This window comes from Salvia hispanica, chromosome 1 (assembly GCF_023119035.1).
Source record: "Salvia hispanica cultivar TCC Black 2014 chromosome 1, UniMelb_Shisp_WGS_1.0, whole genome shotgun sequence".
Classification (NCBI taxonomy): Eukaryota; Viridiplantae; Streptophyta; class Magnoliopsida; order Lamiales; family Lamiaceae; genus Salvia; species Salvia hispanica.
In genome coordinates this window covers 23,289,546-23,304,799 of record NC_062965.1, presented here as the reverse complement: position 1 = coordinate 23,304,799, position 15,254 = coordinate 23,289,546, and the positions used below count along the sequence as shown (strand labels likewise).

Here is a 15,254-nt window from a genome sequence, read left to right as displayed (position 1 = left end):
AGGATATAGCTCTCCTTAGAAATCGAGTTAGGCATAACCATTCCGTAGCACCTAGTGACCGAGAGAGACATGATAATAGTGGCTACAAGTCAAGGTACCATGATGATGGACTTGATAGAGGGAGTAGAAGGGAGCGAGTACCAAAGTTCCATGGAGAGTCTCACTCTAAAAGGATAAAGGATCATGGTCATCATAAGGTGCATGTGTGGTTAATGGGGAGGAAGTCTCAAGTAACGCAAGGATGAGCTCAAGCCCTCAACATGGTGGTGGAGACACAAGCCGAAGAAGCATCCCACCAAAGAAGGTGGACATATCTCATCCTAGCTATCACACGAAGGTTTCGTCGTGGTTGTCATCCTACTTCACTCCTTCAAAGAGCTTGATTCAAAATAAGTGTGGTGATGTTAACCACATTGTTAAAGATCATGTCAAGCATAGGGTGGATTTTGTTGCCGGTGATGATGAAGAAGAGTCTTCCACGGCCGTACATGAAGAAGACGCACGCCCAACTTTTAATGATGGCGTGTCTAGCATAGTGGAAGCCAAGAACGAGTGTGAGCCATTAAAAGACCTTCAAGTATTGAGCATTGAAACAAAGCCACATGAGGTTGATAATGGGAATGAGCACTTGAGAGAAAATCGAGAGAAAGAGCAAAAGTTAGAAAATGAGAGCATGCTTCAAAAGCAAATAGAGCGTGAGAAAAGGCGAAAATGTGAGAGGCAAAAGCCAAGAGAGAGTGGTGGGGGTGAGTGTGAATCAACGCTTTCAAGAGAGAAAAACCACAAGCATGTGAGAAAAAAAGGTTGCTTGTTAGATTCTAAGATCACCCATGGGAGGGCTCTAAATCACCCTATCATTTTTGCCCTTGGTGAGGAGAATGACCTTTATTTCACTAACTCTTATTACTTGTCTTCTCTCTTGGATGAATTTTTGAGACAGGAATTGGAAGGATTGGAATGTGAACCTCGGATCATGGATGCACCAAGTAACTTCTTAACGGTGATGAACTCATGGAAACAAGGTCAAGTTGAATCACCTCTTTCCCAAGGTTCAAGTATTCTCACCTTAACTTGTGATAATGATTTAATGAAACAAGTGAATGTGATTGGTTTTCAAATGCCCATTTGTGTTGATACTCGTATCACTTGTGGTTTGTTTGATATGTGGCAAGATAATCTTGAATCATTACTTGCTAAGTTTAGTCTTACAAGTTATAAGGATCCTTTCTTGTGTGTCCCTAGCCCTTCTAAGAATGTAAATTCTTTTATGAAGGCAACGTTAGATATGTGGATTGGTAGAGTGGGTGAATTTGGGACCAAGACGTACAAAGTGTTTGATGCATGTGTGTCTTGGCATGATAAGTTCTATTATTGCAAGACAATCAAACCTTTTAATGGAGTTGGTATGTTTTATGGCTATTTTGTCAAAGATCTTACAACAAATGGTTTTGTTTTGAGGTGCCTTGTGAATGAATTGTTAGACTTTTGTGCCTCCATATCATGTGCTTATATTTTGGACTCGTTAGAGTATGATCAAGGAAAATGTCTTGATGGGATGCACATTTGTGTTAGGAGAAAACTTGGTAACCATACCATTACTTGTGATATTGAGCTTACACGTGCATTATGGTTAGGGTGTAGATCTTATACTCCTTACTTGGTGCAAGCTTCATTGTTTGATCATAACCTCCTAATCCCTAGTGGCCGAATTTTTCCAATATCGTTATTACTTTATGATCACAATGATGGTATGATTGATAAGACCATATATGCATTAGATATACTCCACATGGAGATTTGTAATCTTGGCTATATAGCTCTCTATTCCTTTGGCAAGCCTAGTCCATCTTCTAGAACTATGATACTTGATTTGGACTTACTTGATTTTGTAGGTATGCTTGATTGGGATTTGAGGACAAATCCTTCAAAAGAAGGAGGGAATGATGTGAATCTGGGTGTCGGAAAGATAAATATAAGAACCGGATTTGAGGGCAAATCCTTTCAAAAAGAAGGAGAGGATGATGTGAATCCGGGAAGTGCCAAACCAATAGAACAAACGAAGACATCCAATGAACCACATCGGAGCTGGGGTCCACTTCATACATCAATATACCTATTAAGATGGTGTCCAAATGCTCTTCTAAGACAATCATTGTCTTTATCGTCAAAAGAGCTTCTCGTGGGTACCTCACACATCCCAAACGGAGTTCGGATGAGAGAGATATGATCGTTTTAAGTAAGCCGCGCAATGCAGAAAGAAACACGCGAGCGGGTGTTTTGCCAACCCAAAAACACCCGGTCGGGTTTTTTTGCCGAGAAATCAGTTTTTGTCCAGAGACTTCACTCGAGCGGGTGAAATGAGCCATGGGAAACACCCGGTCGGGTGTTTTACCCGAAATGTGACTTTTTGACCAAGACTTGTCTTGTTTTGCTTCTTTTTATCTCCTAGTATAAATACTCTTGCTAGGGTTCTTTTCAAGCAGCTTTTGAATATTTGTAAGAGACAATTTCTCCATATTTGAGAGCACCTTCATATTTTGAAGACTTATCAAATTCCTTCGGGTTGCATTCGATCTTTTGCCGGGCTAAGGTTGATTGTAAAGGTATGCTTGCTAGTTCTTGTGTTGCTAGTTTGTGGAGCCATTAGGTGTTTGTGTGAAAGTGCCTTTATTTACAAGAATAAGTCCGGGGCAAATTCATGAGTCTTCAATCTAGAGGATTCACATTATCTGCTGGGCTGGCTTAGGATTATCAAGCAACTTGGTTGTTGTCACAGGCTGGCGTTGCGGGGGCGTTGGTCACGGGGCTGCCAATTCGGACGTGTGGTTGATGCTATAATGGCAGCCGTGGCTGCTAGACCCGCGGAGAGCTGTTGTGCCAGAGCAATTGCATCACTCAGCGTTGCTGGTCGCCTTGTTAACAGTTCGTGTCTGAGCAGTGTCGCCAAGCCTGCAATGAACAAGGATGTCAACGTTGCATCTCCAACGTTCGAGACCTTCTTGAGGATTGGTTCAAAATCTGCTAAGTGATCCTCCAAAGAACCGGTTTGGCGGAGAGTTGCCAAACGACCCACATAATCTTCATACAAGTCCGGGTCAAAACGGCGTTTTATATCCATCAAGAAGTCATCCCAGCCTCGCTTCTCGTTGTTGTCTTCCCAATATCCAAACCACCCCGCCGCAGAATCGTCCAATAAAAATTCCGTTAGATATAAACGATTTGTTAAAGGAGTAAAATTGTGGTTATAATATTTCTGGATCCTTTTAATCCATAAATTGACCCCATCTCCGCTGAATCTTGGCGGGTCCATCTTCAGTTTCGGCCAGGACTCCGCGTTGAATCCCGGCGGCTTCGCGGTAATCGAGCGAGGCAGATTCCAGCCCCTTGTGTGGGTGGTGGCGGTGGTGTCAGATGCAGAGCCGTCGGGTGGTTTTTTGCTCAAGTTCTCGACAGCCAAGAGTAGGCGGCCTAAATGGTCTTCGATGCTCTTGTTCGTCGCTGTTTGTTGACGTTCAAAAGCCTCGTGGGCAAAGCGATTCGACTGTATCTTCTTCTCATCGCCAGCGAGACGGATCTTGATGTCAAACATCATCTGACCCAACTCCTGGATGGAGTAATCCGTGTGAACGGGTTCATCCCTTGGCTGCTGCGTGGCGGACGACATCGAGGTGACGGCGCAGTTGGAACGTTGAACAGCTGCGGGGGAAAAGTAGCTCAATGACAGCACCGATTGATAGGAATTGAGATCCTATCGATGCAAGTAGAGCACAAAAATTGACAGAAAAGCTTGATGGAAAAGAGATAATCAACCCTAGTTGAAGTGCTAGGGGTTTTGGCGACTAGGGTTGAGAGAAAAGTGTATTTTATTACTTTAATTCTCAATACTCGATCTATGGGAATTCTATAATATATAGAATTCCCCCTGCTTGATTCGGACTTACGACTCGGGAAAGAATCAAGAAGAAAACCCGAGAAGATTTGACGCAATTTAACTAAAATAAAGTGTTCAACAAATAAGGAAAAACATTATTAAAATAATAACTAAAATATGGCAAGATCTTCAAGACGTGTAGCGTGCGGGGCGCGGCGCATTCCTCTTGGGTCTTTCCTTGGGCTGAATGACTTGTTTGGGCCTTGCACGTTGCTGCTTCATGGACTATTTGGCTGGAGTAGCAGCTTCGGTGGTCTCTGGTTGGGCTGGCTTGGCTTCCGAGGTCGTGGTCCTATCACAAAGCTATAAGTATATAGTACGGGACGTATTCATTTTCAGCTTATAAATATTATTCAAAAACTCTTATCAACATTATTCTCTCTCATTATACCATTTTTCAACTTTAACTATTTATTACTACCTCCGTCCACGAAAATTCTTCCCGGTTTGACCAGGCACGGGTTTTAAGAAATGTAATGGAAAGTGAGTTGAAAATGTTAGTGGATTGTGGATCCTACTTTTATATGAGTTTTATAATAAAATGTGAGTAGGAATGAGTTAGTAGAATATGGGGTCCACTACGAAAAATGATAAAAGTGAAATGGGACAAATTTTGGGGGATGGACGGAAATGGAAAAGTGGGACGAATTTTCATGGACGGAGGTAGTATTATTTTTATAAAACGAATGTGTAAAAGTGACCAGACCCCTAAAGTGGGACGGAGAGATAATAAGTTTGTACATGAAATATGAAGTCTTCAGATGATGGAGATCAGATCTTACCACTTAAGTACATAGCACCCAAATATAATTGTTGAAGCAATGTCAAGTTTCCAATTTGTGGTGGCATGCGTCCACTGAAACTGTTGCTTAGCAAAGAAAGATACTCAAGCTTTGAACACTGCCCCAAACTTGATGGTATTTCCCCGTACAACTCGTTCTAAGAAATACTAAGATACTTCAGTCTATGCAAATTGTGTCTGCATACATCAAGAGGTAGACTACAAGACAAACTGTTAATCCCCAAATTCAAAACTTCTAAAAATGGCATGTTGAACATAGATGGGGGAATAGGATCATGAAAAGAGTTAATGCTCATATCTAAAGAAACGAGAAATGAAAGGTTACCGATTTCTGGTGGAATGGTTCCTACAAGACCCATGGACGATATGTTCAACTGAGTCACCCTGTGATAGCGAGAATCATAAGTAACTCCGATCCAACTACAGATAATACTCTCTCACTGCTCCAGTTTTTTGACAATATTTTATGGGGATCGAAAGAGATTTGAGATTTGAAGGCGGTAAGTGAAGAACGATCAGTGTTGCAATCTGAGTTGGCTGAGCTATAATCAATCAACCCTTGAAGTAGTAAGAGTGAAGTTATAAAGAAGGAGAGCTGGGAAAATCTGTCCATTAGGCTTGATTTCAAAAGAAGTAATGTGTGGGTGGTTATACCGAGATATTAAAAGTGTATATATATACTGAGAATCACAAGTAACTCCCTCTGTTTCGATAGTTGAGTTGTATTTCTTTTTGAAATGTCCCATTGTAGGTGATTCATTTCTTTTTTTTGACAAAAAAATACTCCCTCCGTTCCATAGTAATAGGGCGTTTTTCCATTTTCGTCCGTTCCATAGTAATAGAGTCATTTCCCTTTTTAGTAAAAGTCAACATATTTTTTCACACCTACTTTACTCTCTCTTATTTTTTTCTATCTTCGTCTCTCTACCTTTTTCATTTTCCACTTTATTCTCTCTTTACTTAACTCACCTAACGCAATTTTTCTTAATCTTCATGCCGAAAAGTTTTGCCTCCATTACTATGGAACGGAGGGAGTAATATTTTTATTTTCTCTTACCTTTTTTTCTTTCTTTTACTTAAATCACTTAGAAATATTTTTCTTAAATATAGTACGTGCCAAAAAGAAATGTCTCTAATACATAGAGACAGGGGAGCATACATGTGCATTTTAAATATTTAAGTTATTATCTTAAAAAATTATTTTATGATAAACAAAATAGTGATGATTTTTCATTGGGATACAAGTCATCCCAAGTCAAAAAGTTGGACTTCTACATTCTATGCTGAATAAATCAACGATGAATGTGGACAATCTTAAATATGTGGCCAAAATAAGAAGTTGGTCCAAAACAATCACATTTTGACAATCGAATCCTAAACAAGATAAAATCATCGTCCGATCGGTCCTTTTATGACGGTTCCGTAAAAAACTAACGGTCAAATTAGTGAATTTTGACTAAAAAAAATAAAAAAATCAATTTGTCTCTATTTTATTTTAATTTAATTAATCATAAATTTTTCTCCAGAATGGAGAAACCGTAGAGAGAATGAAATTAATAACATAATTCTTCATAATGAAAATACAGACTCCACACATACAAAAAGATCTTCTATACACAAAGAAAGCAAATTAAATTCTAACCACTGCGAAAAAGGAAATTAAATCAGAAAAACTAAATAATAAAACATAAAATAAGCAAAATAATCTTATGAAGAGATTATCAACTCCCGTTCGGAATAAAGTAAAAGTCTAGATACCTATTAGAGGGTTATACAACATTTCAGCTCTCTCTACATATATAACTCAAAATTGTGTTTGTGTTTCTTTTTTATGTGGAGGGAAGGGTTTGAGCAAATAGGGAGTGACACTTGTTTGAAAGTGAAATAAGTACTACATGTACAATTTAATTTTATACAATAATCAATTCATGAGCATAAAAAACAAGTCTTCGAAAAAAATCTGTAAAATCATAAACAGAATAGTAGTGATTCTTCATTTGAACGGTAGTTGTAGAGTACTCTTGACTCTAAAAATGTCATGTTCAAACGAATAATTAAGTTAAAATTGGTAAGGATTGATAAAATGTTATACATATCATAGTAATGATAGATAGCTACATATGTCTGTGATACATGATATCATATCTTAAATGAACACTTTGTAAGTCAAGTAGCCAATATGGGAAATAACTGCATTAATTATTGTGGAAAATGTTTAATCATGTGGCTATACAAACTCTTAGAAATACTAGAATATTCAGCAAGAGAGGTGGATCGATCCATACCAGCATTGATAGATATATCACAATTCAATTCATGTAACTATAAATTATTGGTTGGAGGTTTAATCATGAGAAAAGTATAACTTCAATTTAACTATTGAATATTTTCCATAGTCTTTAGTCATGATGATTAACTAACAATTGGGGCATGATGACACCTATATATATTGTGGAAAGTAAATGTTTGAAGGTAAAGTTTTCTTGATATTAAATGGCAAAGGTTTACAAATGGGACACGATTAATATATACAATTTGACTTATACAGGGGACTCCATTTTTTCAAAGGAAATAGCCATATAAATTACAAAGTTTCGTCAAAATCTAATCTATCCCACAAAAATTGAAATCCGCTAATTAAATCCACAATAAGGTTATGCATCGTATGTTCTTATTTTGCTTAGAGGACTTCAATTCTTCATGATAATTAAATCAGAGACTTTAAAATATCGACTTAAGGCTTGGAATCTCAATTACACTCAAAGATTCAATAATTAATTAGAGGTTAAATTAATTAAATCCAGAAGTCTTATACTTGGATCAATTATTGTGGAGATTAATTTCTTGAGTTTCATAACTAAATCTGAAGAATTAATCTTGGAGGCCTCTTTGTACAAAGAGGCTCAATCACTTTTAAAATAAAAAAGGCCCAAAACTTCCTTCTTCTTCTCAACAAAATAGGCCTAACTGAATTATTAAAACAAAACAAACAGGCCCAACTCCAGAGAATAAGATTGTGCCTTAACATAGAAGATTTGAACCCGACGACGTGCGATCTCCTCTGCGCCACCAAACCTCCCTCGCCGGTCACCAACTCCATGTACGGTTGTTCCATTTTAACATTTGTGCTTTGATACATCTTTATATTTTTTTTATCTGATCATAACATGCCACCATTTCATTATTTATCATATTTCACATGACTTCGTAAGAGGCACTCCAACCGTTTGCCGAAATGCCAGACAGAGTCTGGTGTAGTCTAAGTGTTTTTTTAAACCCTAATCTTCTTCTTCATCAAAATTGTTCAGCCATGGCTCGTGCTGATAATTCAAAGTCCAGCAATTCGGAGCAGCGCCCCTATCTTCGGCTTGATCCCCTGAAATTCAACGGAGACGACTTATGGGGATGGACTTTCAAGGTTGACATGTATTTCGACTATTACGGAATGTCTGAAGAGCACCGTCTACACTTCGTCAGGCTACTCTTCGAGCAGCCGGGCGCTGGATTGGCTCATTTACCGAAAAAATTACAAATTGCTGAAATCATGGCCTGATTTCATGGAGGCGGTGAAGGAGAGGTTTGATCCAACATATCATGACAATCACTTAGGGAAACTCTGCAAGCTGCAACAACTCAACACAGTGATGGAATATCAGACCGAGTTCGAGAGGCTTTTGGTCAAGATTAATGGTTTATCGCTATCGGAGACTCATCTCGTCTCCATATGTGAATCGGGCTTCAAAGATGCTATTCGGTGGGAACTTCACTTGCGAAGGCGTTCGTCCTTGTGTGAAACTTTTGCGCTTGCGAGCAAATTCGAGAAGATGTACGATGAAGGCTTCAAGTAAGAGATGTGTGTTTCGGTTGCTTTATAGTTTTAGGTTATTTGCAATTGTTTTCGATTAGAATCAGAAGTTGAATTTGGATACAGTCCTTATGAGATTGAAATTATATATAATTTTGTTTCAATTTATGAAGTATGATTTTTGTCGTCTAGGCTTTATTGTTAGATTGAATGATGGTTTTTTAGGTATTTTATTTAGTAGAAGATTGAGAAACTTGAGTTTTAGTATGTGTTAGCTTCGTTTCCTCGCATGTTCGGTCATTATCCAAAGCGACTAGGCAACATTTGGTATCAGAGATTTAGACATGGTGATCATGGTGAGGAAACCTGATATACTCATGTTTTGATAGGTTCAATTAGTCATTATGTGTTGATAATGTGGAGTTTACTCATTTCAATTTATAGTTTTTGACCAATTATATGAATTTTGGGAGTTTAATGAGTTTGTTTAGAATGTGCTAAGAATACATGTGAAACGGGTATGAAAAGCAAAAATTGGACCTTGGATAAGATTCAACGAATCTCACTCGAACGGAGTGCGCGTGGTCTAGCATTACCAGTTTGTGATGCAAATCATGCAACTAATCTATTTATTCATAAAGGATAATAGCATTCGTCATGTTATAATCAAATACTAACTTACAGTTATAGTAGTCTACATTAAAGTTTAACAGAAGTTGCTAGTATTGATAGAAACACACAAAACATTTGAATCATCATCAAGTTCTGAACAAATACTTCTGTTTAAGAGAAACAAAATATCAGTTATATTTTGGTCCAAAGTCTAAGACATAAGATTAGAATTTAACAATTTTGAACATTGAAATATTTGATTTTTTTAGCATCTGTGAAGATTGCATGCAAGGGTTGCTTAGGGCATGAATAACGCAGGTGGGCCGGGCCACAAATCGCGAGTCCCGGCCCGAGAACAGCGTTGGAGGAGGTTGCGGCTCGGCCCGGGACGGTCCCGAGGACGCAGTTGCGTCCCGGCCGGCGTTATGCGTGCCCGGGCCGCATCGGTTGCGGCCCGTTCCGGCGTTAATTGCGTTCGGGCCGGGCCGCAAGTCCCCACCGAATTTCATTTTTTTTTTTTTTTTTTTCTATTTATACACTATATTTGCTCATTTTTTGTAACTCTTCCACACAAACTCTCACTTCACTCTCAATCCTCTAGCATTTCAAGACTTTTTGAGTTCTATGGATTGGTTTAACAGCGACCAACGCCAGATGGACGATTTCGTGAACTCCCAGAACTGGCAAGTGCCGCCGACACCCGATCCAGATGCAACACCTAGTCCCGGGCTGCCTACCAATGTAGACATGGAATCGCCGGTTAGCACTGATGAGTACAATATCAGCGATATGGAGCCAGCTCCACGGAGGGGCAAGGGCAAGGTTGCCGATGAGGATGGGCCGAAGAAGTACAGTCCGCAGGAGACAATGTGGCTGGCCAAGAACTACGTCGACGTCTCCGAGGACCCTGTGATCGGCAACCAGCAAAGCGGCAAAGCGTTCTAGCAGCGGATTGCGGATAAGTACAACGCTGGTCGACCCGAAGGCTCGTTCGAGCGTACCTACGTGAAGCTACGCAAGCATTGGGGTCGGGTGCAGAAGGAGATTAACAAGTGGAATGGCAAGTGGACTAACGTAGTCCGGATGTGGCCGAGCGGGCACAGCGAGATGGACCTTGTGGACAAGGCCAAGGCAGATTACTTCGCTGACGGGAAGAAGCACTTCAAGTACTTCGACGTTTGGAAGCTTGTCGAGAAGAGCCCGAAGTACACTGGTGGGGCTGAAGCGGCGGCGAAGAGAACCAAAGTCGCCGCCGGACACTACACTTCGAGCGAAGGAGGTCCGCCAATCGACCTCAACGTGACAGACGATGACTTCTTCCTCTCATCTCCTGGTACTGAAAGCCGTCCGATGGGCACAAAGGCGGCAAAGAGGAAAGCAAAGGGGAAGGCAACTGCGAGCTACTCCGCTATGCCGCCGCCGCCACCCAATCCTTCCTTGGACAAGATATCAGACTCTATGTCGGATATGAGTATTACGTTGCGGATGGGCCAGCTGACGGAGTTGACATCGAGGGATACCTCGAGAATGTCGGAGTACGAGCTCGAATTGCACCGTGAGATGATCGAATACCTTCGCGCACAAATGAAGAAAAAGTAGTTCTTTTTTCTAGGATTTGTAATTTTCTTTTTTCTAGGTTTGGTAATTTTCTTTCTCTAGTATTGGTAATTTTTTTTTCTAGGATTTGTAATTTTCTTTTCCTATTTTCTGACTGAACAATGAATTTTCCCGGTTTTAATTGTTCAACGTATTCTATTTTACGATTAAAATATGTTGTGAAATGAATAGTTGTGGCCTGAGTTGTGGCCCGAGTTGTGGCCTGCGTTAATGGAGTTGTGGCCTGGAACCCCTAATTTGAGGGAATGATGACGTGGAGGGGACTTGCGGCCCAAATCCGGGCCAGGGTTATTCATGCTCTTAATCATACAACAGAAACAAATGTAGCCTAACTTAGAAATACAACATTGCATAGTTTAAGATGCATTATTTGCAAAACATCATACACACAACATGCTAGTGTTACAAATGAAGCTCAAGTAAAGCACAACATGCTTGTTTTGAATCAACTTCTCGTTGTTGCTTTTGCTCTGTTTCTTCTCTTCATCTTACTATTATTATATCCAAGGCCAAAAAAGAATTTCACTAACCATCTTGGCCTTCCGCTTCTTATAACCATGTAACCAATTCCAATTCCAACTACAAATCCACATCCATATCCCATCACCACACTTCGCCAACCAAATCCATCTATAAATCCCGACTCTTCATCATCTTCTTCTGGAGGAAACATTGGTTTACCATCAGTTTTTTCACAATGTTTTGCCAATGGAACTCCACACAATCCCAAGTTTCCTATATATGAATCACTTTCAAACGTAGAAAATTGCTTAGATTTTGGTATCGGCCCCACAAGATTATTCATTGATAGATTTAATTTCGAAAGAAATGTCAACCTTGTAAGATCACTTGGAATTTTTCCAGTTAATCTGTTCCATGACAAATCCAATGACTCAAGAATACTTATATTCCCAAGAGACACAGGAATCTGTCCCGTGAGAGTATTACGGGACAAATTCAAGTATCTCAGAGTATTAAGATTGCCTATGGAAACTGGAATATTCCCAGAGAATTTATTGGATGAAAAATCAATCGTTGTAAGCGTATCCAACAATCTCAGCAATGTCTGATCTAAACCTTTCAAAGTGACGCTTAAGTCAAAATATCTTTGGAGCACATCATTCTGAACGCGTGTCAGATTATCCTTAGCATCTATCATACCTCCGAAATTCATGAAATATGTATCAGGTAAAGAGCCAACAAACGCATTTCTTGCTATATCCAAGACTTGCAACTTTGGAAACGGATGCTCGGTCTTTAAAGCCTCCAACATAGTACCATTCAACTTGTTAGACCTCAAGATGAGGATGCGAAGTTGAGGGAATCCTTCCATCCAGAAGGGAAATGCACCTTGTAGTTCATTATCACCAACATCAATGCTTTCCAGACGGTGACAGTTGATTAAGGAGTGTGGTATTCCTTCCAATTTATTGTCTTTCAGATTAATGTACTGAAGACTGCATCCTTTTTCAAGTGTAGATTGGAGGGCTGTGATTTGGTTTTGACCCAAATTAAGAAGCAATAGTGAACTATTGATGTTTCCCAAGCACTTTGGCAGCTGTCCTTCCAAATGATTGTCTGCTAAATGGAGGAGTGACAGTAATCTCAAGTCGCAAATGGATGATGGAATCTCTCCATTTAGTTTGTTATGAGGGAGTCCTAAATAAGCCAGCCCTGACATATTCCCAATGGCGGAAGGTATTCGACCTAAATATTGATATTGAACACGGATCAAGAATGACATACAGTACTTGTTTGACTTTGTTAAGGAAATTGGGTGAAAAAAGTTTGTGTGCGTCCTAATTTTATAATAAAATGTGAGCTAAGTGAGTTGGTAAAATAATAAATTCTATCTATAAAAAAATATGAGATATTCGATGGGGGACAGGAGGGAGTCGTAGAGAGATATATACATAGAGAAAGAGAGATGTTACCGTTTAAATTATTGTTGAAAAGCCATAACTCACGAATGCGTGTCATGTTTCCAATTTCACTTGGCAACAGTCCACTAAGATTGTTGATTGCAATAGTGAGTGTCTCCAAACTATTGAGATGACCAATTTCTTTTGGAATATTACCTGGCCGTACAAATTTTGAAAATGACAACTCATATTATCCAATGAGTTAATTAATGTAAACAGTATTCAAAATTTCACTAATACAATGAATTTTAATTAACAGTATAACCAAAATTGGAAGGTTAATATACCTTGAATGATTATGATTTTAAATGGTACTCATCATACTCACCTAACCATAAAATCCGTGTAATAGTTTATTTACATATAGGAGAGAAAGACATAGAGTGTGAGCATGATACCATTAAAATTATTGACGTCAAGCCAGGCTTGGCGCATGGCTGATAAGTTTCCAAGTTCTCTCGGCAACGAACCACTAAAATGGTTCGTTGCAATATTGAGTACCTCCAAATTAAGACGACCAATTTGTTTTGGAATATTACCTGTGAAATAATGGCAACTCATGAGATCCAAATGAGTTAATTTAGTAATTAGAGATAATATCGAAAGAGATATGAAATCATACCATCTAAATTATTGTTGTTGAGCCACAAGTATGTAAGTTGTGTCATGTTTTCAATCTCTTCAGGAAGTGATCCATTGAAATTGTTTTCTTCCAATTGCAACTCTACCAAGTTATTAAGACGACCAATTTCCTTAGGAATATTACCTGTATAAATATAAAATTGTGAAACAATGCTATGCCAATCTTTTGTTTTCAATTAATAACAAATTAAATTAGTAAAATATGACTTGTAAGTAGGAAGGTAGAAAGATATTCATACCACTTAAATCATTACTGTGAAGAAACAATCCAAACATGGTTGTTAAGTTCCCAATCTCTCCTGGCAATGATCCACTGAACTTATTTCCAGACATGCTTAGTCGCCCGAAATTACTAAGACGACCAATCTCTTTAGGAATATTACCTAATTAGAGAGATAAATCAACTCAAATTTTAAAAAAATTCCATTTACATGCTATAATAATAGATAAATAATAATATTTTGAGTATAAGAAGCATACCGCTGAAATTGTTGAATTCAAGGCTTAGTCTGAAAAGGGATGTTATGTTTCCAATTTGTGGTGATAATGGTCCACTAAGTTGATTGTAGGAAAAGTCAACAATTTGTAATGATACTATGCTGAAAATAGTTGCTGGAAATGTGCCATTTAATTTGTTCATATTCAGGTCCAAAATTTGTAAATTTGTAAGATCACCTATCTCTTTTGGAATATTACCTGTAGTTGAATTGTATCAAATCAACATCCTATTACATATTCCCAAATGTGAAGCATAGAAATTAAATAATTATATTAAATATGGCCTTAAAATGATCATTTCTACACCAAATAAAATAAAAAAGTAGGGAAACTATTAAAAGATACACCCTCTATTCCAAGTTACTTGGATCATATTTTATTTTGGATAGTCCCAAGTTACTTGAATAATTTCTCTTTTCGGCAAAAAACAAAAACATCTAATCAACATACTTTATTCTCTCATCTCTCTTACTTTATTCTCCCCTCTACTTTATTTTAAATTTGTAAGATTACCGATCTCTTTTGGAATATTACCTGTAATTTGAACTGTATCAAATCAACATCCTATTATACAAACCCCAAATGTAAAGCATAGAAATTAAAGAATTAAATTGAATATGACCTTAAAATGATCATTTTAAAACCAAACAAGACCAAAAAAGTAGGGAAGCTATTAAGAGATAGAAAGATCTTACCAATTATATTGTTACCACCAAAGTATAACTCTTGAAGCAATGTCAAGTTCCCAATTTGTGCCGGCACGAGTCCATTCAAGTTGTTGCTGCGCAAAGAAAGATACCTTAGTTGCGAACAATGTTTCAAACTCGATGGTATTTCCCCATACAACTTGTTGAAAGATATACGAAGTCTCTTGAGTCTATGCAGATTGTATTTGCATATATCAAATGGTAAGCTGCTAGACAAATTATTCTCCCCCAAATTCAAAATTTCTAAAAATGACAAGTTGAAAACAGATGGGGGAATAGGACCACCAAATGTGTTCTTGGTCAAATCTAAAGAAATGAGAAAAGAAAGATTTCCGATTTCTGGTGGAATGCTCCCGACAAGACCCATGTATGATATGTTCAACTGAGTCACCCTGTGATAGCGAGAATCACAGGTAACTCCGATCCAGTTACAAACGTCGCTCTCACCGCTCCAATTTTGGGTCAATATATTATTGGGATCGAAAGAGATTCGAGATTTGAAGGTAGTAAGCGAGGAACGATCAGTGTTGATATCGGAGTTGGCTGAGGCAGAACAAATCAGCCATTGAAGTAGGAAGAATGATGTTATAAGGAGGTAGAAATGGGAAGATCTATCCATTGACTAGGCTTGATTTTAAAAGTAGTAATGTGTGGAGGTACACAAGATTTAAGCTACCACTATACATATATATTCCTCAAAGGCTCAAACTGTGTGTGT

At 38.4% G+C, this 15,254-nt stretch overlaps 2 protein-coding genes across 3 annotated transcripts in view; one reads left to right on the top strand and one right to left on the bottom strand.

Moving 5' to 3' along the window:
- Positions 1-15,254, top strand: part of LOC125190981 (receptor-like protein 18) — a 61,305-nt gene that overhangs the window by 26,013 nt on the left and 20,038 nt on the right. The window lies entirely within an intron of this gene.
- LOC125200855 (receptor-like protein 52) lies at positions 10,984-15,222 on the bottom strand. 2 transcript variants are annotated; one of them, XM_048098658.1, is made up of 7 exons: positions 14,525-15,221; positions 13,812-14,027; positions 13,571-13,714; positions 13,312-13,455; positions 13,088-13,228; positions 12,702-12,845; positions 10,984-12,474 (listed from the first exon to the last, which is right to left on the bottom strand). In XM_048098658.1, exons 1-7 carry the CDS (start codon positions 15,153-15,155, stop codon positions 11,213-11,215), a joined length of 2,682 nt encoding a protein of 893 aa, XP_047954615.1. In that variant the 5' UTR covers positions 15,156-15,221; the 3' UTR covers positions 10,984-11,212. The 2 variants fall into 2 exon arrangements, with proteins under 2 accessions (XP_047954615.1, XP_047954616.1); XM_048098659.1 differs by lacking the exon at positions 13,812-14,027 and having other exon boundaries at positions 14,525-15,222.